Source organism: Cavia porcellus, unplaced genomic scaffold, assembly GCF_034190915.1.
Source record: "Cavia porcellus strain 051 isolate PalLab524CR breed Dunkin Hartley unplaced genomic scaffold, mCavPor4.1 scaffold_14, whole genome shotgun sequence".
Classification (NCBI taxonomy): Eukaryota; Metazoa; Chordata; class Mammalia; order Rodentia; family Caviidae; genus Cavia; species Cavia porcellus.
Genome location: NW_026947497.1, coordinates 63,768,233 through 63,796,061, shown reverse-complemented (window position 1 = coordinate 63,796,061; position 27,829 = coordinate 63,768,233). Strand labels below are relative to the sequence as shown.

Below are 27,829 nucleotides of genomic sequence, written 5' to 3'. Positions count from 1 at the left end.
GTCAGCTGTGTGTAATCACCACGAGGAAAACACAAAATGTCGTGAACACAACACATGACCACACCACAGTAGAGGAGGTGACCGTCTTTTAATCTTCAAAATGATGTGATTAGAGCATGCGTTTATTTTCCAAAGCATCACTTTTAAAAACAATATCTACATTTCACCATCAATACGTAATGGCATGCCTTTCTAGGTGACACTTTTCCTGGTCCCTGTTTTTTCCTGAAACCATCTCCAGCCAATGGCAAAAGAGTCAAACCACAGAAACCTCCAGCTCCCATAGCGCCTTCGCCAGGCCCACAGGGTCTGGTCTGCATCAGACCAGAACCCACCAGGTAGCAGGTGAGAGCATCTTGAGCTCTCCCACCCTCTTTCTAACAGACTACCAGGGGCTGACTGGTCCAGGACTTCCTGCTGTCCACCCGGGGACGAGGTCCACTAAAGCACAGAAACACCGGGATAGGATTAAATCATGGCTCCCTAATGACAGAGAAAAGGTATTTGGGAATGAGTGTGAGAGGATAAAGCCACATGGAGGCGGTGTCCAGGAGGTGTGTGCTGTGATCCCAATAATATTCCTGTGTGGATGCGGCATGGCGCCTGGCCACCAAGCCCACAGACCCCCGGAGCTGTTCCTGTCCCCCTCGGCAGCCTCCTGAGCCCACGATGGGCTCCATGCTTCCTTGCTCAAGGCCACAACTGTCACCGTGGCTCCACAGCACTTTCAGGCTTGGTGTGATGGTGGTGCTGAAAATAACACTTCGTCCTATTGGCTATTTGCTGCTTTCAGCTTCAATTTTACTTCTCCTGATTTTTTATAAACACCCAAGCTCTGGGCCTAAATCAGGCTCCGGAAGGTGGTCCGGGAAACCTTCCTCCCCAGAGTGTTTAGAATCATGCTGGTCTAGTTCCCCCAGCCTGGCAATGGAGGTGCAGCGCACTGCAGGTGAGATGTGTGACTTTCAAAGCAGTGGCCTCTGTCACCTGTGTCCTCAGGCTCCTGAGGACATGGCCCAGGCCCCCAGGGATGGCGTGTTCCTTCTGGTGACCATGCAGGGGCTGAGGGGTGGGGGTGGCTTCTTTCACAGGTAAGCTACCTGGTTGTCATGGATGAATCATAATAAAGCAAAAATGTGCCTTGTACTCTTACATAAGAGACCCTCAGATGCAACCCAGGCTCCCCCAGAATGATTGAATTTGCACCGTTTCCTTGACTGGTGAAGTGTTCCAAGGCACGCAGAGGTGGGAGACAGGCCAAGGGCTGGGACCACTTCTTTGCTCACTGCCATCTCCACTCAGGCCCATACCTGTCCCTGTCTCCTCCCCACACACAGCCTGGATGCTGGGACCCTCATCCCGGACCATCCCAGGCCTGTCCCACTCCACACCCCACCTTCAGGGGAGCCTTTGGTTAATCAGAGAATGAAAGGGTGAAGTTTGGAAATAGCATTAGCCCAAGCTGAGGAAGCATTGTTCTCTGGAAACAGAGATGAGCTTGCTGGAGAGTCCAGGTCTCTACAATAGTTGTTCTGGAATATTCTGGAATATTCCCTCTCTACATGTATAGTGAGGTGAGTCTATCCAGGCACAGTCCTGAGGCTCCTGGGCACCTCATTCCCAGGTCCCTGGTCACTGAAAAACTCAGGCTTGTTCTCACGTACAGAAGGCCATCTTTCCTGGAACAGGCCAGGCCACCTGTGGCTCCAGTTACAAGCCGACTGAGACGTCCTGCTCCCCCGTGGATGGGGTATAGGTGGAGCTCGCACGGTCTACTGTCTCCCGGTAGAGGACCGGGCACTGTCTGCAGAAGCGCTTCACAACTTGCTTTCGGAAGAAGGACACGAGGTACCTGCGGAACTTCTCCCCAACGAAGGCGTAGATGATGGGGTTCACGCAGCAGTGCGTCATCCCCAGGGTCTCCGTCAATTGTAGGGCCCGATCCAGCTGGCTGGTGTTCTCACAGCTGCTCAGCCCAAAGAACACCTGAAAGGTGTCCAGGATGAGCACGATGTTGTGGGGTGCCCAGAAGAGGAAGTAGCCAATCATGATGGCGAAGATGAGCCTCACTGCCTTGTGCTTCCTTTTCTCATTCCTGCAGCGCAGCAGGGTCCGCAGGATGCAGGAGTAGCAGATGACCATGACCAGCAGGGGCAGCACCAGTCCCAAGAGGTTCCTCATGATGGTGTGGAAATTCTTCCACATGCGTGGGAAATGGGGCCCACAGGTGTCAAAACTGTGCTCCACATCCTTTTGTGATCTGATGAAGATGATTCCCGGGAGGGCAGCAAACACAGCCACCAGCCAGGTGACCCCACTGGTCATCACCCCGAAGGTGACCGTCCTGGCTTTCAGAGCAAACACAGCATGGACGATGGCCAGGTACCTATCGATGGTCAGGAGGATGATGAAGAAGATCCCTCCAAAATAGCCGATCTGGTAGAGCCCCGTGAGGGCTTTGCACATCGCATCTCCAAAGACCCAGCTGTTGGTAGCAACATAGTGAGCCCAGAACGGGAGCGTGAGGAGGAGGAGCAGGTCAGAGATAGCCAGGTTGAGCAGGTAGATGTCGGTCATGCTCTTCAGCCGTTTGCAGGTGATCAGTATGAGGATGACCAGGATGTTGCCCACGGAGCCAAAGATGACCACCAGCGCATAGAGCAGGGGCAGGAACTGGGCTGCCATGTGCTGCACACTGGTTTTCTTGCAGGGTACAGCAACTTCATAGTCATAGCTGGTGGTGACTTCTTCTGCATCTCTTAGAAACAATGAACCAGGCATGCTGGTGACGAGCTGGGACAACAGGTCCTTGTTTTCCATGGCCATCTGTTTTGGAAACAGAGAGAGAAATGATGGGCGCACAGCCTAAATGCCTCATCCCAACCCAGATGCAAATCAGCCACTCCACCCACGCAGCCCAGCTCTCTCCTTTGCGGTGTCTCCTGGAAGCGGTGCTGCCTGTGTTTCCGTGGGGCAGGCTCCAGCTGTCTACCCAGCAACCTTTCAGTGGCCTGCTCTGCATTCCCTGGGAGCATGGTTCCCATAACCTGGCTGACAAGGCCAGGTAGTGTTCTCTGCTTATTTCGTGGGTGCTGGGCAGCTTGTCACTGTCCTTGCACAAACACGTGTACTTCGAGTCTGCAAGGGGAACTTCCAGGAAGGTTCTTCCCTCACCAAGATCCCTGCCTGGCTCTTTCCCTTTTGAAGCTTGGCTCCTGTGGGTTCCAAAGACCCAGAGAGTCAGAGAGAAGTTCACACAGTCCTAGCAATGCAGATTCCCAGGCCCACCCTTGAACTGCTCATTGCCTGGCTTATTAGTTGAGAATACTGAGCCATCCTGAGTTGTATTTCCTGTTCCTTGCAGCCGCAAGCATTGTGAGAACCCCCTCAGGTTTCTGTCTCCATCTCTGGCCCAGGGCTGGTCTGCCGCAGCTGAGGCTGCAGGGACCACGTGGTGTTCAGACACCTTGGCCTCGCCTGAGCTCCGCCTTCCCTGAGCAGTGGCTCACTGCCTTCCTTTAGAAGCCCTTGGTTTCTAGGAGGAAGCACCTCTGACCACTTCTCACTGGCGGTCTTCCTTGGCATCTCGCTCGTCCCTCTGCCCTCAGTGTAACGGTGTCCAGGTGGTTCCTGCAGCTATCACCTCTGTTACCTTTGCCCCTTCATTCTCACTGCAGATCTCCACAGTCACATCAGCTCGTCTTGGGGCCTGGCCCCCTGCACTCGGGGGCCGCCCACCCGCCTGGAGCTGTCTCCAGGCCCCACCCGTCTCCTGATCTCACAGTTGCATCTGTGTGTTTCTCCGTGGACTAATCCATGCGTTGTGATCCACAGGGACCACAGTGAGCAAGGTAGGCCCCTTCAGGAACCCCTCAGAGTTCTCCCCGCCCCTGCAAAGCACCCTTTCTCTTAGTGGTTGTCATTAGACGGCACTGCCTGGGAGCAAGCCTGGGAACTTCCCTGCTCCCTTCCTCCTTGGGACATGAGACCCCAGAGCTGAATCTGAATCTGGCTTCCACATCAAGCTGCGTCACCTGAGGCCAGTGGACTCCCACAGCTCTCTGCTCCTTTCTGCATAAAGCAGCTCTGCGCAGTTACCGAGATAAGGCTCAAACCAGGCCCCCCAGGGGGCGGAGAGGGAAGCCCCTCTGCAGTTACTGGGTCCCCTGAGCACCGTGCCGCTCCTCTGCGAACTTCAGCTGCCAGTGCCTTCTGGTCTGCCCCACCTTTCTTGCTGTGTCCTTATTTCCTCGTGGTTGGCTGGTCCCTCGCTCCACATGTCACTGGCTGGCGGCTAAGACTGGACTGTGGCTTGTCAATCTGACCTCTCCAGCAACCCCTGTGGCTTGTGTGACAGGGCCCCAGAGACAATGACCAGCTGCTCACTGAGGCATTTCTGGGCTCACCTGTCAGGTTCCTCTCTGACCACTTCTCAGCTCCTGACCCTGTGTCTCGCCTGCAGTGGTCTTCTCTCCTTCCCCTGTCTCACTGTTCCCTTTATGCTGCATTGGTTTTGCATATACTTGTCCCTCTGCCTAAAATAGCCAGTGAGCTCCTATTCATCCTTCAACACCTCCTGCTCAGATTCCTCTTCTCTGTGAAGACGCATCTGCATTCTCATCAAGTAGCACCTCCCTGGATCAGCGCACAACTTTCTAATCACAGTTACCCTTGTTGTGACACCTGACATCAAGAGGCCTTGGGTGCTACCCTCACCAGGTGTTTTTGCCCCCGCAGTGACAGTGAACTTGCTCTTATCAGGAGCAGCTTTCTCCTCTCATCTTTCTGATGATTGGCACGGTTCACAGGTCTTGCACCTCACAGGACTCCACCAGTGCCGAACAGGAACTGAACCCGTGGATGTGACCTCCGGTAGAAAAAACGGTGGCCACCCACAGCCCTTGACTGTGAGCCTCCTTGAGAGCGGCTGGAGCCAGGTGCGACCTCAGACAGTGCCCACAGGCAGCAGCAGGGCCGGCACCTGTGCAGCAGGCAGGCAGCAGAGGCAGTCACCTGCTGGCCCAGATGGCTGCGTTTGACGCTGCACCCTGAGAGGATGCTGCCTGCCGCGCGGAGAAAAGGTCGCTCTTACCTCCTCTGCTGAGCCCCTGGGTACAGGCGCAGGCACGTTTTGGGTGGGCCGGGCCATAGATGTGAAGGCAGAAGGCTCCAGCTCCTCCAAGCCCGTCTGCTTGGGGAGGCAGAGTGAGCGGAGTGCCTGTGCCTGGTGCTGCTCTCGCCTTCTGTCTCCTGTGTCTCCCTCAGCCCCAGGGAAGGTTTCGCCCTGCCACACCCTGTTCTGCCCTCACTGTCACCAGGGTCTTTCCCACAGCTCAGGGTGCACCTGAACCTCCCCTGCCTGCCCTCTGGCTCTCTCTCTCAGGCTCAGGTCCTTGCCTGCAGCTCAGCTTGGGCTCCCGAACCCCTTAAGTCTGCAAAATTAGGGTGCCACTCACCCCCAGGTGGTTCCTTCCAGGTGGCCCTGCCCTGTCAGGCTTCTCGGCAGCGGAACCAGGCAGCTATGGGAGTAGGCACTTGGTGTGCAGAAGTAGGAAATCAAGCTTCCTGCAGAGAGAGAAGGCGGAGATATAGGGTGAGAGATGGTAAAGATTTGAAAAAAAAAAAACATCACAAAGATGTAGTTCTTCTTTCTCCAGCCAGGAACGGGTGCAGTGGGTTAAGGTCTCCCTGGAGGATTCATTTTGAAATCTTGCTTGTGCAACCCTGAGTGTGAGTCAGGCCCTCCCAACACACACATCTGCTCCTACATCTAAAGGACCTGGGACTCCTGGGCTGAGTCTGTCTTTGGGCTCCTCCACTATCTGCTTCTCCTCCCCATGACAGTTTGCCTGACACAAACTCGAGAGGACTGACGGATTTCCAGAGGAGAAACCCCAGAGGAGGTCGATGGATGTGGAGGTGGAGGTGGAGGAGCTAGGATGTGGTCTTGCTGGAACTGTGTTCTCTGGTTCCAGTGCTGGTGTGGACCTGGGATCTGGTTAGAAAGTTTGGTTAGAGAAAACTTCCTAGTGGAGGGGAAGCTAGGAGGGCTTGGTGTCAGGGATGTCCATGGCGGTTACAGGTCTCATGCCACTGAAAGAAGCTTTGTGAAAACAAAACTTCCTGACCACGTAGGCCCCAGCCGCTAGAGCATCCTTACCATTCTGCAGACCGAGGAGAGCCAGGCCCCAGGGCTTTCTGGAATTCAGTGGAGCCTGTGGCCAGGGTCTCTTGCTATGTTTCTCAGCTTTAATGTGGCTGGTGGGAAAGTTTGAATCACAAGCTCTCTGGCTTGTGAAACTAAGAGGGACACCTGGGTGACCAGCACATGGTAGCCAGCACGGCGGGGGTGGTGGTGGGGTGGTGGTGCAGGTGGGGGGTGGGTTAGGGCTTGCAGCAGCTGGGAGACTGCAGGTGGCCTCTCATCCTTTTTAGATCTGAGCATGCAATCACCATGGGCCTTGTGGGGGCTCAGTTTCTGTGCCCCCATGAAGGCCTCATGAGTTCTCTGGAAGATCCTGCTTTTTTGCCAGGTGTGGCGGTGCATACTTGTGATCCCAGCACTCGGGAGGCTGAGGCAGGAGGATCACTGCAAGTTTGAGGCCAGCCTGAGCTACAAAGGGAGTTTAAGACCAGTCTGAGACCCCCTTCTCAAGGAAACAAAATGAAAAACAAAAGCTGCTTTCTCTGCCTGCCCAGGAGCAGCCTCACCATGTCCTAAACCTCCTGACCAGGATCTTGGAAGCAGCTCCTTTGACTCAGCCCTAGATGGGGAAGATATTTCCGTCTGCACGCTGGAGTTCACTGGCCTAGCCCTGTCATTTGCCAACAAGGAGTAGTTGATAGGCAGGGGAGAGCAGGATTCTTGTTGTTCCTGGCAGTGGGAAGCACACTTAGGAGATTTCGAAGACCGAGTCAGAATGAAAGTGTTGCCAGGTGTGGTGCCTCACACCTGTAATTCCAGCACTTGGGAGGCTGAGGCAGGAGGATCACTGCAAGTTTGAGGCCAGCCTGGGCTACAGAGTAAGTTCAAGATCAGCCTGAACTGTGTAAAAATAGTCTGTCTCAAAAAACAAAACAAAGCAAAGAACAGTTTATGGAGAGACAAGCAGGATGCAGGAGTGATCAGGGTGCTGAGGGTCCGGCAGTGAGCAGCAGAGAGCCTTGCCTCTGTGTTTTGTGCAAGTCCAGACCCCGCCACCCCAAAGCAGGCCTCTTTGCCTTAAGGACTGTGGAGCCTGAGGCAGTGCAGAAGAGGCTGAGGCAGGAAAGTTCTGCCTTGCCTCTGTGCATCAAGGACAGGACATAAATCTTGTAAGTGTGAAAGGTCCTCCTTCCCTCCTGGTCTACCCCGAGGACAAGTTTAGACCCTGTCTCCCTCCAAATGGCACCAGAAGCACCTAAAGCCCTGGAGACCAAAATTCCTTTTCCTCTGCCGGCTTCCTCCACTAAACTCGCACTGTTTTTTGTCAAACCAGCTGTGTAAGCTCGAATCCAAGGCGCCTGTCCGAGAGCTGTACCTTCCCTGGGTCGACCCTATGAGTGTGGGAAACAGAGCTGCCAATGCGCTTCCTTCTCTCCTCCTGTCCCCCTGGCTTGTATTAATGGGGTCTGTTCCAACGAAGCAATTAGCACGATTATAGAAAAAAACGATTCTACCCTCCTACAACTTCAAAGGTCATGGGGAGGATGTGGCCACTGCTCCAGCCCCTGACTTACTACCTAGCCCCCTCCAAGGCTGGGCCCAGGGGGAAGGGAGGGCGGAAGCATCCCGGGGCCCAGAGGAAATCTAAGGGAAGCACACAGCTGTCAAGTTGAAGTGATTTTTATTCCTGTTGCTTCCTTTCACCTGCTCATACAGCTCAGGAAATGGGAACCCCGGAGTGGCACATCTTGGAATTCTTGTATGCACCGGAAGAGTCGGGAGAGGCATTGTCACATGAGCTTGAGAACTGTGTGTCTTCTCGTTGGTACTGAGTTCATGTTTTTTGGGCTACTCAGCCTTCGAGGTGAGTGCCATGTGGTCTCCTGTGTCATCTTGAGGGAAGGTGTGTCACCGTGCTCGTTGGTCTGGTGGCTTTGCTGACTAAGCAGGTGTGACTGCCCTCAAGGCGGGCGGGGACCGCGGTGAGCAGAGCTCTGTTCTTCTGCAAAGCAACAAAATAATAAAGCTCACATCCCCAGTACCAAAAGGAGACCCGGGCTGGCCCTGGGAGGAGACCTTTGAGCTGGGCTGATTGTCACTCTGATGGGCAGCAGCTGAGTTAGGGGTTAAACCCTTCGAGATAGAAGTTGAGTTTGTCCTGAGTTTTTCACTCCACAGACGGTGTTACTCAGCCGGGGGCTGGAAGGGGTGGGGGCACAGCAGCCGAAGGCACTGCGGCCACACCTGAAGCCCCTTGGTGCTCGATGTGGTTTGTCAGTCGGGACCTTAGATAGGCAGAGAAATTCTCGCCTCTCGTCATCATGGTGCCTTGGGCTCCCTGTGGTTTCTATGGTTTTCATGCTTCCTGTGACCTAGTAGAACAGACCAGTGAGTTCTAGGATTTCACACCTTCAGTTCTGGTTAAACATGACCCAGATGAAGATGATACCATAGAAAATGCAGCTCTGTGTTCCCACTTGTCCTGGTCATGTCTTCATAATAACAAAACCCAACCCATTTCTCTTGCTTTTGTGCAAACTGTCCGAGTGATTAGAATCCCGAGAAAGGCCAGCAACTACCTGCACGTGATGCTTGGAGAGAAGGTGTCTGGTCACGGAGGTCACGCGTGACTCTCTCCCCCTTCTGCTAAGTTCACTACAGGGTCCTGACAAGTCAAGAATAGATGAGGCTGTGATTAACACGGACATAAAAAGGTGATCAAATGGGCCGCTGAAGTGGTCATTAACTTAGCAGGTCAGATGTTTTCACAAATTTAGGCAAAGTTACCTTCACTATTGCCACCATGATTGCTTGATTTAAAGCTTTCTCAGGGAACTTAGGAGGCTGAAGTCTGACAGGACGATGGTCCTGGTTCTGCTGTGGTCCCCACACTCTGTGGCAGATCTCTGTGTGGATGCCCCAGAGGTGACCAGCTCCAGGAAGGAAGCCAATACTGGGACAGCATCCATGAAAGTCACTTTTGGATGCCTGGAGGACAGGACAAGAGGAGGCTGGAATGAGAGGCCCCTTCTCACATACCACCGGCCGTGTCCCAGCCCGAGGCGTGGTGAGTCACCAAGAGCCACCTCAGGATGGGTTTTATGTACCTCTTGTGGCTTCCAAGGGGCCCCAGGGCAGGGTACAGTGCTATAGCAAACACCAGGAAAACCCCAGCCGTGCTCCAGGTGAGTACAAGTAACAAGTAAGAAGAAAGCCACAGAGTGGCCGAGCAAAGGCTCTGATAGGCAGGATCACTGGTCCTGCTCAGGGTGGGGGCCCTGGGCCACATGGTGGGTGGGCTGATGACGCTTTGCAGGAAGCCCAGATGCTTGGCGGGAGGGACACGGGGATGTGGAAGGCACACAACTCTGATAGAGAGATTATATCAGTGATGTAAAATTTCTCCGAAATGACAGCAAAAATCTTGCATTGGAAGGTTCCACTGTTAAGTCCTCTTGCAAACATTTAAAGGAAAATCAACTCAAGTCCTTCTCAGTTCTTTTCAATAAAATAGGAGAGAACATATCCTTCCTTATCCTTTGAAGCCCAGTATTACTATGGCAGCGAAGCAGACAAAGACATCACAAAAAAATCATTCCAGTATCCCTTAGGAACAGTGATGCCCAAATTCAGCTGGAAGAGATGCCAGCACCTCAGTGTGTCATGAATGTACTGAGAGGTGACTTTGAATGTGGTTACAGAACTCTTAGGGCAAGCTCTGAAGGAAAGTGACAATTACATGATTTGAGCCGGGCATGGTGGTGCACACCTGTAACCCAGCACTTGAGAGGCAGAAGCAGGAGGATCATTGTGAGTTCGAGACCAACCTGGGCTAGAAAGTGAGCTCAACTCCAGCCTGAACTGCACAGGGAGACCCTGCCTCATAAAGACAAAAACAAACAAGTGAATTACATGGTTGATCTCATTTTCATTCAATTACTTTGAACAACTAAGATCTAGGCTCTGGGTTTTGCCCTTTAACTCTGCCTGCCTATTGTGTGAGCACCTTGCAGAAAGGGCCCTGATAATTAACTCAGCACCTAGCCCTGGCGCAACGCCTTTCCCTTCCTGAACTTCAGTGCCACTCTGAGTCTTGACCAGGGGTCTCCTGCCCTCTCGGAATTCTCTTGGCTTTTTTACTGCTTCATTCCCGCCCTCAGGATATCCTGTCAAGCCCGGGAGTGAGGAGAAAGTGCTGGGTGCTTGCTTATCTGTGGTGCCTTGTGGATTCTGGTTATTAGTCTCTGGTTTTGCTCAAATGCTGGGCGAGCTTTAATGACAAACAAAACTTTGCAAAATTTAGATAGGAAAAAAAAAAAAGGTTTATAAAGATACAGTAACTGCCGGGGTATAGCTCAGTGGCACAAGCGCCTGCCTGGCAAGTGCGAGGTCCTGAGTTTGATCCCCAGGATAAAAGCAACAACAAAACACAAACAAAAGAAGCAAAATACAGTATCTAAACAATCAGGTATAAGCGAAGAGCGAGAGGGAAAAGTTATGGGCTATTTCACCTCGGACAATTTGATTTTAAAAAAACATGAGTAAAATGGATTTTTTAAAAAAGAAAAACCTAGATGTTTCAGGAAATGAGACCAGTGTTTCTTCTGGACCCCAGAACTCAAGCCACATTTATGTCTGGTCAGCTTCTGTTTGGTGTAAATGGGCTTACATGGCTAACCTGAAAACACTGTCATTTTTACTATTTTCTATAGAGAAAATATTTTCCCATTTATGTGTCAAACACCTGAATGAACCTGAATAACAATTATTTTTTTGTTTTGTTTGTTTTTTTTAATCAGTACCGGGGATCGAACTCATGACCACACACTTGCAAGGCAGGTGCTTATGCCACTGAGCTAAATTCCCAGCCCGTAACAATCGTTTTTTAAAATTTTGGTGCTATCTGTGCTGTGGTTTCTCTACAGTTGTACATAAAATGTCTTTTACTGTGAAATGAGTTAATGTATACAATACTACTTTATGCCATCATAAAGATATTAGTGTTAAAAAAAAAAAAACCTTAGCAGAATGCTAGCAAGCTGAGTCCAACAGTCTACCAAAAACCTGGAGCCAAGAGCCCCGAGATTTAGCTCAGCGGCATAAGTGCCTGCCTGGCAAGATGAGGTCGTGAGTTCCATCCCCCGTACCAAAAAACCAAAAAAGTGAAAAGCTTGTGCTCCATTTCCTGGTATGATTTATCTAAAGAATCAGATGTAGTTCAACCTAAAAAAAAAAAAAGTATCCAAATGAAGCAGCTGCTAAGGGGAAAGAGGACAGGAAAGAAGACAAAGGAAACAACTGAGTGAGATCATTGCAGTTGATACAGAAAAACAATCTAACAAGTCCAATCTCTTTCCTGGTAAAAATACCAGAAAGTTGGAATGGAAAGAAAGTTTCTTAATAAAGCAACCCCATGAACCAGAGCATCAAAGATAGTGAAGTGCCTTAGTAAAAGGAAAAGAAATTAGAAACCAAAAAGAAAAACGTTGAAGCACACACATTTTCTGATTTTAAAACAAATTGCAGTAAAATCTGCGGCCTTAGCCTAAGGATAGACAGACAGGTCAGTGGGATAGGACGAAAAGCCTGGAAACAGGTATGATTATTCCCAATCGACTTTCGTGTAGGCGAGGAGAGGGCAATCTCTTCACCCAGCCCTGCCAGCATAGAGGCTGCTGGGGTCGTAGGCCTGGCTAACGGGGACTTCATAAGTCACACACAGGGTCTCAACGCCAACCTGAGGCCAACTGTAGCTGCTGAAGAGTTTTTTCTTGAATGTTTTGAAAGCAGTGTTAAACAGAGAAGGAAGACACTGCTCTACCCCAGCCCTCATGTGTTTTATTTTGCTTTTGAGGTATGATCTCGCTGTGCAGTTCACACTGGCCTGGAATTTGCTTATGCAGCCCAGACTGGCCTGGAACACACAGTGATCCTCCTGACTCAGCCTCCTGAGTGCAGGGATTCCAGGCCTGTGTCACCATGCCTGGCTCATGTAGTTTTGATTTACAACATTTTCAACTTGTTTTTGGTGGTATCGGTACTGGGAATTGAACTGAGGAACTGAGCTAGACTCCCCGGGTCTTTTTAAATTTTAAAATTTTGAATCCAGGCATGGTCACGCTCATCTGTAATCTCAGCACTCTGGAGGCTGAGGCTGAAGGATCACCAGGCTGATCTACCTACCAAGACATCATCAGAGACAGACGGGGGGGGGAGAGAGAGAGAGAGAGAGAGAGAGAGAGAGAGAGAGAGAGAGAAAGAGAGAGAGAGAGAGAGAGAGAGAGAGAGAGAGAGAGAGAAAGAGAGAGAGAGAGAGAGAGAGAGAGAGAGAGAGAGAGAGAGAGAGAAAGTGAGAGCCAAGAGGGGCCCAGGAGCCCATGGGAGCCTGCTGGGCTGCAGAGGCACAGAGGTGCACAGCACCTCTGATGACAGCCCAAATTCTTTGCCTCCCTCCCAGGAGTGCTGGGGCGCGGGGTGTCTCAGTGTCCAAATAGCTGCTGACCGTGGGTGATGGCTGAGGAAAGACAGGACATCAACTCCAAACCTGATTCCAGGAAAACTGCTACTTTCGAATAGTTTGGCTAAAGAGGAGACCATTACCAGACCAAGTGCAGGGCTCCCTCTCAGCAAATGGAAAACTCAGGGAAGTGGAGCTCAGGAAAGCGTGGGATAAATATGGAACCGCTCCTCCTGGTCACTTCATTATCAAAAGTTATTTAATATTGACAGTTAGGCAGATGATGGACATGGTCTTCTTTGCCCTCAATCAGGCAGATTCAAAAGAAGAAGACAGTTCAGAAATGAGTTCCCGGGACAGGTCAGTGGACAGGTCAGAGTTTGAGGGTGCAGATCACATAGATAACATTAAACTTTTTGATTCAGAAGGCAGAAAAGGCAAGGCTGACATTTGGCACAGTCCAGCCACTCAGAACCAGGAACACTGAAATAAATGGTGTGAAAAGCAGCAGGAGAGGCACACCTGCTAATTCAGTGAAAAAGAACGTGGTTCTGGGGGTTTTGCACTTCTGGTACCAATGGTGCCCTTCTGTATTAAAAGAAAACCTTTAGATCAATCTCAGAGTTTGAGCAAAGAACAGTTCAGGAATCAGGCTGCCCTCAGAAAGGAAGGGGGTTCAGAGAACCCCACTGAGTAGCGAGGGCAGCAGGCTTATGAAGCTGAACACAGAAGACAAGTAGAGAAATTGATCAGTCATGGTAAGTAGTCACTAATTAAATAGAGACTTGATTAGTCCTAGTGGAGCCCTTGCCTGGGGCTGGACATGGTCTGATCCATTGTGGGCCTGATTGTGCTGTGCCAAACCCCAGAAATCTGTTACAAAAACACATTCCTATTTAAACAATTACAGATTTTTTCTCTGTGATTCAAGCTATACACTGGGATGATACTTTCCTATTGAAGTTTCCTGTAGTGGGTTGACTCTCGTTAACCAATAGTTATTTCAAAATAATTAATGATTGTGGATGTTTTGCTACAAAGACATGACAAATGTTGGAAATGAAAGATATGCTAATTACCTCATGATACCACGGTTATAGGTGTCAGAACAGCACACTGGACCCCATAAATTTATATGGCTATGTGTCAGTGTAAGTCAATAAAAAAATACACCCCTTTACCAAAAGCAAAACAAAACAAATTATGCCAGTGTAGCTGATACAAAGAAGTGAAGAGGGTGGGCCTCTCCTTCATGTTATATACAATAACTAGCTAACTGGACCTGTGACCACAGTATAAGAGCTGAGATGATACAACTTGTGGAAGAAAATACAAAGGTAAATCTTCAAAATCTTTGATTGAGCAATTAATCTTTAGCTGCCGTACCAAATACATAAGCAACTAAAGGAAAAAAATCAATGAATTATACATTGAGATTAAAAATTTTTACTCTTCAAAGGACATTATCAATAAAGTGAAGATATTTGGAAATCATGGATTTGATAAGGTAATAATATCCAAATATGTAAAGAACCAGACGACCCAGCTTAAAAATGGGTAGAGCATTTACAAAGATATTTCTCAAAAGAGTGACCAAGGTCATGATGAAGCTCCTCAGTGTCATCTGTCAGTCACTAGTGAAATGCAATCAAGCCCACAAGGATACTGTCTTTACACCTGCCAGGGAAGGGAGCATTGTTTGTAACAAAGAAAGACAACAGGCATTGACAAAGATCTGGAGACATTAGAACCCTATTGCGCTGATGCTAATATAAAGTGATGAGACAGAAAGTAGTTTGCCAGTTCCTAAAAATCCTCAAAGTAGAATTATCATACAACCCTGAGATTCCCATGAATCTCCAAATGTGTAATCAAATACATACATGTGATATTCACAGCAGCACCGTGAGCAGCAGGAAAAAGGTGGGAGTGACCCAGCTGTTCTCAGCAGATGCAGAGATGGGCAGGGTGTGGTCCATGTGTACCACTGCTGCAGAATTTAAGGGTCTAGAGAGACTGCCGGAGAAACAGGGGAATTGGTTTATGTTATTCTGTTTTAGCAATTTAGCAGACTCATGTCTAAGGGCTGAGCCCTGAACAAAGGGTAAGTTCTCATTTTATACATTTTGTCAAAGGGAGTCAGGGTGAAACTGGAAGGGGTCGAGCGAGGAGATTATAGACATGAGCAAAGGCAGTCATTTACTCAGTGGCGGTTTAATTACGTAGCCTCGAAAGGAGACAGATTCTAGGATGTCACAGGGCTCTGTTTGTAGGAACACAGCTGTCAACATTATCGGCATCAGCAGAGTGAGGTTACAAGGTTACAAGGAGGAGGAATTGGAGGAGGAGCTGCCCAAGGCTAGAGAGCATGAAGCCCACACAAGTAGGGCAGCACTGGTCGGTGCCACCAAGTGAGGGAACCTGACCTAGCCGCAGGCTGTGCTGCCCCATGCGTGTGGCACGTCCAGGGGTAAATCCACGGACACAGGAGGCCGTGGGCGATTGCTGGGGGTGGGGAAGGGAGGAAGGGAGCAAGCACTGAACGAAGCCTGGGCTTTATCTTAGCGGAGGGATGATCATGTCAGAAGCAGCTAGCAGCAGGTCACCCAGTGTCGTGAATGAGTTAAATGCCACTGAACAGTTTACTTTCTGTTCTGTGGATTCACTTCAATTTTTAAAAAAAGGCATTTATTAGCAAAAAAGCAAACATCTTAGAAAATAAAAACAAAGAGGAACATAATCACCCACAATTTCATGACCTCAAATGTTTATTATTATCTCGGGTTATTTCCATCTGTTTCATTCTCCCCCTGCCTGCAGGCTCGTTCCTGTGGTTGGTGCTGTTTTGTGGGGTACTGCAGTCTCACTCTGTGTGCGCTGCTGTGCTCTCTGCGTTTCTGCTCTGCCAGCCAGGGTTTCTGCACGCTGTACGTTATTCTCAAACAGAGGCTTGGGGGCTGCGTGTCAGTCATGATTCTTAGCATCCCAATGTGAGGATATCGTCTCGGGCTTCTCTCTTACATCTTGCTTTGCTGCCAAGGCAGCTAGGACTCACTGTTCACGAAGACTGGTCACAGGGATCCAGGTTATTACCTGGGGCTCTGGAGAAAGCGGGGCTTCCCTAATATGTCACCATACTTTCCTCTTGACTCCTTAGCTTGGCTAACCTGTAGCTGGCTTAAAAGTCAGGTTGACAGAGTATTGCAAAGTTGTGGTTCGTAGGATGGTTCACTGCATTGCCTTCCGTGTTTGTTAACAGCTCCACAGTGACCTTCGTTATTTAAAATATAAGTCAAGGGCAACCCACTCGGGACCCCATCTCTCTCTCTGAATAGCTTTCTTCCTCTCAATAAATATATCTGCTCTTAAAAATAAATACATAAATAAATAAATAAAAATTTAGGTGAATAAGAAAGAAGGTTAATTTAAAACATGAACAGATGCGACTGGAAACAAGATATGTGTATTCCTCTGTCAGATGCTGATGGGGAGCTTGGAGAGGCGGGGCTCCCACTAATGAGACTCAGCAATGCACAGCGTAGTGAGATGGTGTGCGAGATTGGAGGAATGGTCACACCACGTGCTGTGTGGCAGTGGCCACGGGGGTAGACTTCCATGCGTGGGAGCTCTGAGACAAAGAAACTCTTAAAGGGTGTTTTCAGGAGGCAAGAAAGGGTGCTTGACATGAGCCCGATAGCGATTGAATCAGGAGAGGGAAAGCGAGAGAGGAAACAGCATGACAAAGACACCTGAAGGAGAGAAGGCAGCGTCACCGAGGAGGAGGCTAAAATGCTGGGCTGGTACGTGGAGGTCGCGGAGGACCCTGAGTGATCTGTTTGGAGCTTTAGGCAATGGAGGGGAACAGGAAATTTTTAAGGGATTGGTGCTTTAATCAGGCAAATGTATAGATTGGAGAGGCAGTGTAGACAGTAGGCAGTATAGATGTAGGCAGTGTAGATGTAGGCAGTGTAGACGGTAGTAATATAGATGGTAATCAGTGTAGATGGTAGCCAGTGTAGATGGAAGGTAAAGAGACTATAGAGGAGATAGGAGGTGAAGCTCCAGGAGGGTGAACGGTGAGCAGCAGAAGGGAAAGACAGTGTAGATGGACAGAGGGGGAAGTGGATGGGGTCCTGTGCGCGCTGCGGCCGGTGGTGGCAGTGAGCTGTCGGACTCTGAAGTTTGGTTCTTGTTCATTTGTCATCAGGTTACTCAGTCTTACACTGAGAGTATCATGGCCTTGGCTACTCGGCGGTCCAGCGATGGGTGATAGCTGGGTGACCTGCAACTTTGCTGGAAATGCAAATTCGTGGGCCCCACCCCAGCTGACAGAATCAGAAACTCTTGGGGTGGGGCGTTGTTTTCCAAGAAGCTTTCCAGATGATTCTACTGCACACTTAGATTTGAAACCACTGGTTTTGAGAAATGGAGTTTTCTGTAATGCAAGGGCACTGGAGGTTCAGCTCAGCACCTTGGTAGGGGCCCAGAGCGGGCCCCAGTGACCTGGGGTGACCACTTGCAATCCTCATGGCCGTGCAGGCAGGAGGTCCTGAAGCCAGACAGCCTCTGATAGGGACAGCCGCTGACCCTGGGCAGCAGCTTGACCTCCCTAAGGCTTGGCTTCCTACTTGCTGCTGGACCATAAAGACGTAGAAAATGGGAGTGCTTGGTGCTTTTTCTTCTGCACGGTCACACACGTGGCCCAGCATTCTCTGCTCCCGATGCCTTACTGATGCCATTTTGCCTGGGTGTGGCCTTGCCGTGACTCTGTTGGCTTCCAGGCTAGAGGCTCAATTGCAGTTTTGGCCCTGCTCTCTCCACCCAGAAGTTGATTCCCTTCCTTAATCTTTACTCTTGCACCCATAAAAAAGTTCCACAAGATACCACCCACTGTCCAGAAATGACAAACGCTTTCTCTGGTAAGCTGTGAAGTGCATATTATTTATTGATACTATCACAGTGAATAAAACACATTATTCCTCAGATCAGTGGTTCTCTCACCACAGTGCAGGAGCGTTTGCTGGGGGGCTGGTTAGGGCCAGGCTATGTCCTCAGGGTTTCTGATTCCGCAGGTCTGGCATGCAGCTGGGAATGTGCACTTGCGAAGAATTCCAGCCATGCTGCCGCATGTGTCCCTACCCCGAAAGCTGCAGATCTGAATGTAAACGTGTTAGTAAGCAAAGCTCAATAGGGTGCTGTCTTTTCAGCACAATCAATCCGTCACCCTAAAGTAAGAGCCCCAGGGAAAGGGCCCAGGGTACACATTGGAAAGAGACTTTTGTAGCAAAGTTGTGGACCCCAGTTAGCTGTCTGAGCTCAGGAGAGCTCCAGAGGCCTCTCAGCCCTGTGTTCCTCTCGAGATCAAGGAAGGGACAAGAACATTTTTAAAAAACCCCTTTCAGTTTGAAACACCTTGAGTGAAGAAATTACTCTATTCTTCACCGGTGAAGGCTGCTTGACTTCTTAATGGGAAAAGTGCAGAGAATTCTCTCTCCGGGAGCTGTTTCTCACTGTCCAACCCCTTCTTCCCATTCTTGATGGTATAAATGGGAAGAGAGGGCAGATTCTGGACCTTCTTTGTAAGACAATTCAATTTCCATTCCTCTTTTTTCGGTAACTATAATTTTATCTTCCTCTTTTGGTTTCTTGCTTGCTAACCCTGCCTTCTCTGAAATGTTTCAGTTCCTTCTCTTGTATTTTTAGAGAAACTTTCTATCTTTCAACAGATGTGGCATAGTATAGAGCTTTGGCACAGTTCTTTAAGTGCCAGGACCCCAGAGGAGGGCCTTCTGGGAGGGACACATATGGGCCCCCAAACGCTTCCTTCATCTTTTCCATGCATCTGGTTTGAGGTACTGAATCCAGTATCGTTTATCATCTTGGTTGAATTTCCTTGGTGTTTTAGTTACTTTTATCATTGTTGAGACCAAATGCCTAACACCTAAGTTAAGGGAGGAAATGGTTTATTTAGATCACAGTTCATAGAGCTTGCAGCCCATGATTGGCTGGCTCCAAGGCAGGGCAGGTTGGCAGAAGGGCACTGAGAGGAAAACCAGTTCATAGCAAGCAGAAGACAGCAAAAGCAAGCAAGGAAGGGAGAAGACAAGCCTCTTGCATTATATCCGGTTCTTGGGATTAGTGTGGTGCCAAACCAATCAGGGGGCTGACTAAGTAATCACCCACCCTTAATCCCAGCATCACATACCCTAGATTCTGCCACTTCTAAAGAGGCTCCAGCTGTGAGTGCATGAGGCTTTGGGAGGACATCTAGACCCAAACCATACACATGGGAAGTTATTAATTGGAGTAAAGGCAAAGTCATTTACTCAGCGATATTAATGCTGTTTAAGACATTTCTATCGCTCTTGTACTTTGATTCATTTTCCATCTCTCTTTTGCCATTTTAAGACATATGGAAAATTAAACATATATGTGGCATGTATTCCTGCACAATATGTTTCTCATCTCCTCTTTCTTTTCCAGTCTCTCAGCAGTGTTGTTGATTTGGTGAATGAAATGGTCTCTTCCTTCCAAACTCCTGATGTTCTTTAACTTAGTTACACAGAGTTAAACATAGCATGGTTTCTCTTGTATAAGAAACTCAAAATGTAAATAAGGGACAAAATAACATAGATACAAGTAAACAGTAGATAGATCTTTTGCAAAAGGGGAAGGGACCAAGACATGGAAGGAGGGGGAAAGGAGGGAAAGGGAACCAAGAAACGGTTAAAAAGTATTCTGTGCATGGCAAACTGCCAGGAGGAAGGCGAGCTTATGTTTTGCAAACATGCACTAATAAAAATAAATATTAAGAGAATATATTAAAGATTATTTCTTTCATGAAAGACAGAGAGCTTTTCCTCTAAGGTCAGGAATAAGACAAGGATGCCCATTGTCACTAGTAGTATTCAAAATAGCGCTGAGGGTCCAGGCCAGGACAATTAGGAGAGAACATGAAGTCTCTGAGCTAGAAGAGAAGAAAAGCTTGATTTCTGCTTGCAGATGACTCACTCTTTTATGTAGATGTCAAAAAAAATAATTTGACAAAGTTGCTAGATCCAAAATTGGCACATCAGAATGAGTTGGCATTTCCACACACTAACAGTGAACAATCCCAAAGGAACATTTTACAAAATTTGACTTGCAATAGCACCAAAAAGAATAAAATACTTGGGAATAAACTTAACTGAGGGAGCAAAAGACTCAAAATGATAAAAGTTGTTGAAAAAACTGAAGGCACAAATAAGCGGAAAGATACGTTTGTGGGCTGGAAGACTTCATAATAAGATGTGACTTCTCCCCAGGTAAACCTGCAGACTCAGAGGAATCCATGTGAAAACCCAATATCTTTTTTCTTTCAGAAATAGACAAATCCCACCTAAAATCCATATGGAATCTCAAGGGACCTCGAGTAATCAAAACAATCTTGACAAAGAGCACATTTGGCAGACTCACAGCTTCTGATGTCAAGACTTCCTTCAAAGCGGTGATAAGGTGGCCCTGGCCTCAGATGGACAAAGGGACCGATGGAATGGATGTAGAATCTCTGGAAATGAACCTTCAAACATATGACAAAAGATTTCTCCCTCCCCTCCTCTGCCCTCTCCCTTCTCTCCCTCCCTTTCCTTTCCCATGCTAGGGATCAAACTCAGAGCTGCTCTACCACTGTGCTGTGTGCTCAGCATCCCCCCACCTTAATTTTTTTGTTTTGAGACAGGTCTCATTAAGGTGCTCAGGTAAGCCTCAAACTTGAAATCTTCCTGCCTCAGCCTCTGGAGAAGCTGGAATTACAAGTGTGTGCCACTAAGGCTGGCTAAAATCTTCCTTCCTTCCTTCCTTCCTTCCTTCCTTCCTTCCTTCCTTCCTTCCGTCCTTCATGCTTTTAGGGAAACTGGGCATCCACATTTTAAAAAAATGAAGTTTGATTCTTACCATATAGCATATTCAGAAATTAACTCAAAAGGTCCCAAGGTCTAAACTCAACAGCTAAAATTATAAACCTCTTAGAAAACAGGATGGGGAAAGCTTCATAATGCTGGGGTTGGCAGTGGTTTTTAGATATGACACCAAAAGCAGACAACTAATAAAAATAGTATTATATTTCATCAAAAAGAAAACTTTTTTTGCATCAAAGAACACTATCAAAAGTGTGAAAAAGAAACTATAGAATAGAAGAACACATTTGCAAACCACGTATCTCATAGGGAATTAATATCTAGCATATATAAAAACTTCCTACAATGCAACAACAACAAAACAGCTTGATCCAGAATGGGCAGAAGACGTGACTCCAAAGAAAAATATGACCAAAACTGTACATGAGAATATGCTTGTAATACCACTAATTATTAGGGAAATGGAAATCAAGGCCACAAGAGATTCCACTTCATGACTGTCGATGTCCGCTCCCGGCCGGCAGGAAGGACACACGACAAAGTCTGGTAGTGGACAACCTTTTCTTTTTATTTTCCTTCTCCGTACAGCCTGCCCTGGGTTCTCCCAGCTGAAGCCTCCTCTGGTCCGCTCCCCGCGGCTCCTTTTGTGCTTCAGTCTGCCCCAAAGCCTCTACCGGTCCGCTCTCCGCGGCTCCTTTTGGGCTTTTACTTCTGGGCTTCTACCTGGCTTCTTCTTCCGCCCAGGGGTGGCACCGGTATATATACGGGTACAGTGTCCAATCATGTTAAAGTAAGCAAGGCAAGCTGATTGGCTAACATCATCAGTTGCCAGGCAGACTATATTGTTGAGCGGGTTGTTTACGCGGTAAGCAGGAAACTAACATATTCGATGGGAGAGGTAATCTACCTCAGGCTTTGCTCTTTACCACAGGCCGCACGTCCGCCGCGCAAGGCGAGCTATCACAGGCGCGGCTCCCAACACATGACTTTTAAGATAGCTCTCTTAAAAGAAAGGGAAAGGAAGGAAAGAAAAAAAGGAAGGAAGAAAGTAACAAATGTCAGCAGTGATGTGCAGAAATCAGTACCCTTGGTCATTGCTGTAGCTGCTGTGGAAGACAGATGGTAGTTTCTCAAAATATTAAACGTCAAATTATCATGTGATCCCTGTAATCAAAGAGTTAAAAGCATCACTCAAGACAGATGCCAACACACCTGCATTCATAGCAGCATGGTTCACAGAAGCCAAAACATGGAAGTAACTCATCTTTGTCCACAGATCAATGGAAATGGAAATTGTGTGTACAGATAGTCCCAACTTAGCATGATGGAACAGTAATACACATTCGTTAAGAACCATACTTCAAGGTGTGAATCTTGATCTTTTCCTAGGCCAGTGATATGTAGCAAGACACCCTTTTGTGCTGCTGGGCAGAGGTCCCAAACCTACCAGCCAGTAACCCTGAGGGCAAGCATCTTGGCACTCTCTGGACACTGAGTTGTGAAGCTATGACGTTTGGTTGTTGTAAATGCATTTGAACTTACAAGAGTTTCAGTTTATGATGGTTTACTGCAGTGTAATCCATCAAGAGTGAAGAAACATCCATACATTCAGTGGGTATCGCTCAGCCTTAAAAATTCTGTCACATGTGGCACTATGGATGGATTTTAAATGTGTTACAATAAGTAAAATAAACCAGTTTTAAAACATGCAATAGGGTAAGACTTCATTATCCATGGTACTTGGAATAGCCATTCCCCCAATTTTTGGCACCACAGACTGATTTTATGGAAGGCATTTTTTTTTCCACAGTTGGTGGTGGTAGGAGAGGGAATGGCTTTGGAATTAAGTTTTCAAAAGGAGTATGCACCCTAAGTCTCTCATCGTGCTGTTCAGGGAAGGGTTTCCTGCAAAAATCTCATGCCACTGGTCCAATAGCAGGTGGAGCTGAAGCTGGGATGGGAGCTGGGGTCGGGGTGGGATAGCGCTGTACATACAGAGGAGTTTCTTTCCTCTTCCACTGCCATCTGCTGTGCTGCCTGGTTCCTACCAGGCCGTGAGAGTGTTACCTAGGTAACACTCTCACGGCCTGGTAGGAACCAGGCAGCACCCTAGAGTACCCAAATGCATAGAAAGAGAAAGCACCATGGTGGTTACCTGGAGAGAGAATGGGGAGGAGGTGCTTAGTGGGTGCAGAGCGTCTGTTTTGCAAGATAAATGATTCTGATGGTGGATGGCGGTAATGGTGGCACCAAAGCATGGATGTGCTCAAGCCACAGAACAGCACTCTTAAAAATGGCTAAGATGGTAAATTTCAGGTCAGATATATTTCTCCATGGTAATAAAAAATCATTTGCCTACATTGGCGTCAACATTGCCAAGTGACACACCACACACCTTCCCTCATTTTTGCCTTTGTATGTGGCAGGTCCAGAGCAGGGGGCATAAATCTCAGACTGTTTACAGATGACTCTCATCAGGCCGTGCATCAACCCCAGTCAAGCAGCTTGCTCAGGCCTCTTCCTAATCCCACCGTGAAGGACGAGCTGTGCGGATGGGCAGGGTACAGGGAAGATGCTGGAAGGCGAGGAGGCGGCAGCTGGAGAAGGTTGGTGGCATGGGAGGGGTAGCCGGAGGAGAGGCATCAAATGTGTCTTTTAAAATGTTTTGTGGGGCACAATGTACAGTGCGAACTGGGCATGTGAGGGCGTGGGCAGAGGGCACAGGGGGCACTGAGGTGCTTCTGCTCTGTATTCCTGGCACCTGGTGTGATGTCCAGTGCCACCTACATGCTCAAACAGGAGCAGGGCAGGAAGCTGTCCCTGGGCATGATCCTGGCTGCAACAGTGGTCTCAGGGCAGTGCAAATATTTTTTCAGCTTCTTTTGGAATTCATTTGCTTTTGCTTTTGTTGATACTGGGGATTGAACTCAGAGCCTTTGTACTGAACGACATCTCCAGTTTTGTTTTTTTTTTCTTTAAATTTGGAGACAGGCTTTTGCTAAATCACTAAGTTCCTCAGGCTGAGTTCACATTTGTGACTCTCCTGCTTCAGCTTCCCTGAGTGCTGGGATGAGAGGTGTGCACCACCACACCCGGCTAATTTTGACTTTTTTGTTTAACCTCTAAAACTGATTTCGTGGCACAGTTTGACCCAATGGTCCTCTGACAGGAGTAGAAAACACACACACACACACACACACACCCCTCAGGAGTAAATTGGTGGTGGCTGAGCTCAGCAGATTCCAGTCCCACTTCCTCTGGTTTTCTGAGTCAATGGTGGAGGGAGGGGGCTAAGCCTTTTACGGAAGTGCAGGAGTTTTTTGGTTAGAGAAATGCTGGGAGTCTCGATATGGGGGCTGTTGAATCAGTGCTTCTTAAACGTTAGGAATCCCATGGGTATCTTCTTGGGAAGCAGATGGCAGACTGGCATTTTAATTTATTTTATTTTTTGCTGCCCTAGGGATAGAAGCCAGGGCTTTGCACGTGCAGGGGGAGCGCTCTACCACTGAACTTCACCTCCAGCTCAAGACTTGTGCTGTCAACAAGCTCTTGCTTGGTCTAGGGAGCCCTGAGAGCTTTCTGGCTGGTGCTGCTAGTTTGGGCTGAGACGTGAGCTTTGTCTCCTGCAAACCATGTCACCTTAGGGCTGATATTGTTTCTCATGATGATGGGACAGCGTGCAAAGGTGGAGAAGCCTGTCACTCTGGCAGGGCTCTTGCAGTCTTGGTGGATACCAGCATTGCTGGGGCATCTCTGGGTTAAACTCCAGAGGCCCAGGTTGTATCCCGTTCCATAGAACCTGGGCCCTGGATGATTCCAATGCACATTAATGTGTGAGAACCACAGCATGAATAACTGCAGAGGCTCCGGAATTGGGAGCCCAGCAAGGCAGCTCGGCTGCTGTCAGAAGCAGGGTGCTGGCTTCCTACGTCATCCAGCACACGGCGTTAGTGAGGCATGGTTCTGAACATAGGTGACGTGGGGGTCCAGAAATGAACCAGACACGAATTCTTCTTGTCCCTCAAAAATTCTGTGGCAGGGCTGGGGATTTAGCTCAGTGGCATAAGTGCCTGCCTTGCAAGCAGGCAGTCATGAGTTCAATCCCCGGTACCGATAAAAAAGAAAAAGACAAAAAAAAAAAAAAAAATTCTGTGGCTTTGTGAGAGAGACAGATACTCAAAAGGTAACTGGGATGACGTGGTCTCAAAGAAATCTGCTAAGGTGTGCATGTCTGTAAGTCCATGCGTCTCCAGGGAACAGAGATCAGAAGTCAGGTGCTAAGGATGCAGAGATGAACGCGACCCCGAGAGTGTAAGCTAGTGGATCCTAAGAAGTGTGAACAGGTTAGTGTGTCAGGGACCCCTGGGTACTAGATAGTAATTATTAGGGGAGACAAGGTCTTTTATGACTCTTGGACCCTTGGGATCAATATCAGGGAGACAGAATGAGTTCTTACTCAAGGACGTTAACTCTCAGACATGTTTTTAAGTGTCCACTTGACTATGATTTATCCAGTTTCATCCTTTGTGCTTTTTCCATGATCATAATCCGAATCCCACAGGAAATGAGGAGGAGGAAAAGGATAAGTAGGTCCTGATGTTTAATCCTGATGTGGCTCATCTTCTTTTGACATCCCATGGTGTCCTCGGTCTCTGCAGCTCCAATGCCATACTATCTCCATCCCCGTGGGTCCAGAGTCTATGTGACACAGAGGAGGAAGGCGGCACATATGCCCTGAAACTTGCTCCCGGCAGACATGAGTCATCGCCACTGTCCACCCACCGCCACTGTCCACCCACTGTCTTGATGTTCACGTCCAGAATGACCCAGCCGAGGCACAGCTAGGAGCGCCGTCCTTCTGCAGGACTCTGCTGTGCTTGGCCCTGGCTGCCCCTCGCTGTGGGCCTCAAAGGGGGGCGACCCATTGGAGAGAGGGATACATTCAGACGTCGTTCTTTGATGTGTTTTTCCAAACTTGATGGAATGGAAAAAGGAAGTTATTGTCCCTAACCCAGGGAGGAGGAACTGAAATGAGCTACACAGTCTCAAAAGCATCACCACCAAGTATTGGAAATTTGCCCCTTTTTTGTTGTTGTTGTTGTTTTTTTTTTTTAAATGCTACAATCGCATTCCTGAGCTCCAAGGATCCTGTTCTGACACGCTTTGATTTTTTAGTCCTCGCTTTGCTCAGCCCCAACTTGCACAAAATCCACAAGAAATGATGCCTGAGCTCCTCTCATGCAAAAAGCCCTCATTTGCCCCCTTGCTCTGAAATAAAGCATGAATTACTGGCTGTTGTGTGCATTCCTGTGAGGGGAGAGCAGGCGGGGAGGGAAATGCCCCGAGCTTTGTTGATATGCATAAGGGTTGTTTTTCTGGTCAGTCCTTGTACGATTTGGCAGCCGAGTCATGCTAATCTCATGGACTAAATTAAGAGTTATTCCCTCCTCACTGATTTGATGGAAGATCTCATGAAAAGCCGGTGTTATTTCTTCCATAGATGCCTACGAACAAGAAGGCATTGATCAATGTACCCTGCTCTATGAGAGGTTTTATTCAACTGCATGGTCAGTTTCTTTTCACAGATGTGTGGGTACTTGGTTTGTTTCTTGTGGTGTCTTCCCAGGAGTTTGGTTTATTTAAGTGGTCTACCTTTATTAAATTATTCATCATCTCCCTTACTGTTCCTTTTAGGTCTGTGGGACTAGTGCGGTGTTACTTGGCATCCTTAGTACCAGTGATTTGTTTTCTCTGTTTTTTTTTCATCAGTCTGGGTGGAGTGTTATCACTTTTACTGACTTCAAAGATTCAACTTTGGGTCCATTGATTTTTTTCTCTTTGTTTTCCATCTCATTGATTTCTGCTCGTAGTTGCATGATTTATTTTCTCCCCTTTACAGCGGGCTTAGTTTGTCCTATTTTTCTGGTTTATTAAGGGGAAAAGTGGAGGCCATGGATTGGAAACCTCTTTCCTTTGCTAAAATGGGAATTTTGTGCTGTCATTTTTCCTGGAAGCATCCCTTTAGCTCAAGACAATAAACCTTTTAGAGCCCAAGTGCCCAAACTGCAACCCAAACCCCACTTATGTGTCCCAAGTGCCAACGCTGCAGTTAAGCCTGAATACTGAGGTATGAGTTCAGAAAAACAAAACAAAACAAGAAAGCCAGCTGTTATCTGATGCTCGGCTGCTGGGGCCACGTGGCTCGCATGCCGGCAGAGAGTTGTGTGCCCCTTACGGCTCACATGCTGTGAGTTTGCCACCTCTGCCCCAGCTTACCCCGCAGACAGACTGCAGTACAGCAAAAACAGAATGAAAGAACAAGTTATTACCCTACAAAACCCTCAAAAACACAGATGTCCAGGCTATCTGCCAGTGAGGCCCTTGTGGTTGCCGTGATGTTTCAGGATGGTGTGGGGCTGGACTGGGGGTCAGGGTGGGGATGCTGTCCTCCTTTGGGCACCCAGCTCCTTGGAAAGGGCACTCAGGCAGAATTTACCCGAAGGCATCTTGTGCTTGCCCTGCCAATGTTTCCCTTTCACTGTGGGAAAAACATCAGTTCTTTTGTCTTTTAATTCAACTTCCTATGGAATAGTTGGTTTACTTTGAGAAAGCTTTGCAGCAAAAACCAGGTATGTTTATCTTCCTCTAGTGTGTGTCCTACTAACTTGCTTTATTGTATCTGATTGTTTATGTATTGCTTATGATTTTGTGTTTTGCTTAGTAAGATCTTTCTTATGCCAAAGAATAAAAAATATTACTGTTTCTCTAGCATTTTCAGATGTTTGCTTTCATATATTTCACCAGTCTGGCATTCTTTACATATGAAATGAAGCAGGTTGTACTTTTTTTTTTTTAGCATATAGTCAATTTCCTCAACACCACTTGTTGAGTAACATTTCTTTTAAATCGGAGGGCAGCACAAGTGCAGTCCCCCCCACCACAGATTATGTAGTTGAGTTTCCTGTATTTGGAGAAATTGCAGAGGTCAGCATATCCGGGGTGCGCTGGATGAGCCCCGCCCTGGTAAAACCGTCCTCATGATCTTGGTTTCTCCCCTGCCAGGTGAGTGCTGAATAACATTTTAAAAACTAATTGGAGGTGCGACCTTATTATCAGCTAAGCCTCACAAACATAAATTTGTTTCAACAATTTTCATTCATTGCTTTTTTGCACTTTGTTATTGCTTTATAATGTATTTTGGTACTTAGAAAGATGACATCTTATTCTCATTCTGTTTCAAATATTAGTTTAGTGTCTTCCACTTTATATTTCATATAAGTTTAGAATCCCTTTGTCCATTTATTTATTTTTATTTTTATTTTTTGTTACCAG

At 48.0% G+C, this 27,829-nt stretch overlaps 1 protein-coding gene, 1 long non-coding RNA gene and 1 other non-coding gene across 10 annotated transcripts; 1 reads left to right on the top strand and 2 right to left on the bottom strand.

The window, feature by feature from the left end:
- Positions 1-69: 69 nt before the first annotated feature.
- On the bottom strand, positions 70-5,660 carry Ccr2 (C-C motif chemokine receptor 2). Of its 4 annotated transcripts, none has more exons than XM_063261051.1 (2): positions 5,457-5,660; positions 70-2,826 (listed from the first exon to the last, which is right to left on the bottom strand). In XM_063261051.1, exon 2 carries the CDS (start codon positions 2,824-2,826, stop codon positions 1,711-1,713), a length of 1,116 nt encoding a protein of 371 aa, XP_063117121.1. In that variant the 5' UTR covers positions 5,457-5,660; the 3' UTR covers positions 70-1,710. The 4 variants fall into 4 exon arrangements, with proteins under 4 accessions (XP_063117121.1, XP_013015848.1, XP_063117122.1 ...); XM_013160394.2 differs by lacking the exon at positions 5,457-5,660 and adding an exon at positions 5,093-5,418; XM_063261052.1 differs by lacking the exon at positions 5,457-5,660 and adding an exon at positions 4,407-4,514.
- LOC106029234 (uncharacterized) lies at positions 3,513-25,784 on the top strand. 5 transcript variants are annotated; one of them, XR_010051582.1, is made up of 6 exons: positions 3,513-3,851; positions 4,809-4,937; positions 7,862-8,009; positions 19,964-20,338; positions 22,924-23,103; positions 25,156-25,784. It is a non-coding gene; the product is annotated as an uncharacterized LOC106029234 (long non-coding RNA). The 5 variants fall into 5 exon arrangements; XR_010051585.1 differs by having other exon boundaries at positions 25,059-25,784; XR_010051584.1 differs by having other exon boundaries at positions 7,862-9,212.
- Positions 25,785-27,405: 1,621 nt separating this feature from the next.
- On the bottom strand, positions 27,406-27,567 carry LOC111753631 (U1 spliceosomal RNA). The gene has a single exon (XR_002788428.2). It is a non-coding gene; the product is annotated as a U1 spliceosomal RNA (small nuclear RNA).
- Positions 27,568-27,829: the final 262 nt, after the last annotated feature.

Coding starts and splice junctions, on each gene's coding strand:
- Ccr2 (XM_013160394.2), bottom strand. CDS start 5,149: ATGGCCCGGCCCACCCAAAACGTGCCTGCGCCTGTACCCAGGGGCTCA. Junction 2,827..5,092: donor CCAGGGGCTCAGCAGAGGAG/GTAAGAGCGACC, acceptor TTTCCAAAACAG/ATGGCCATGGAAAACAAGGA.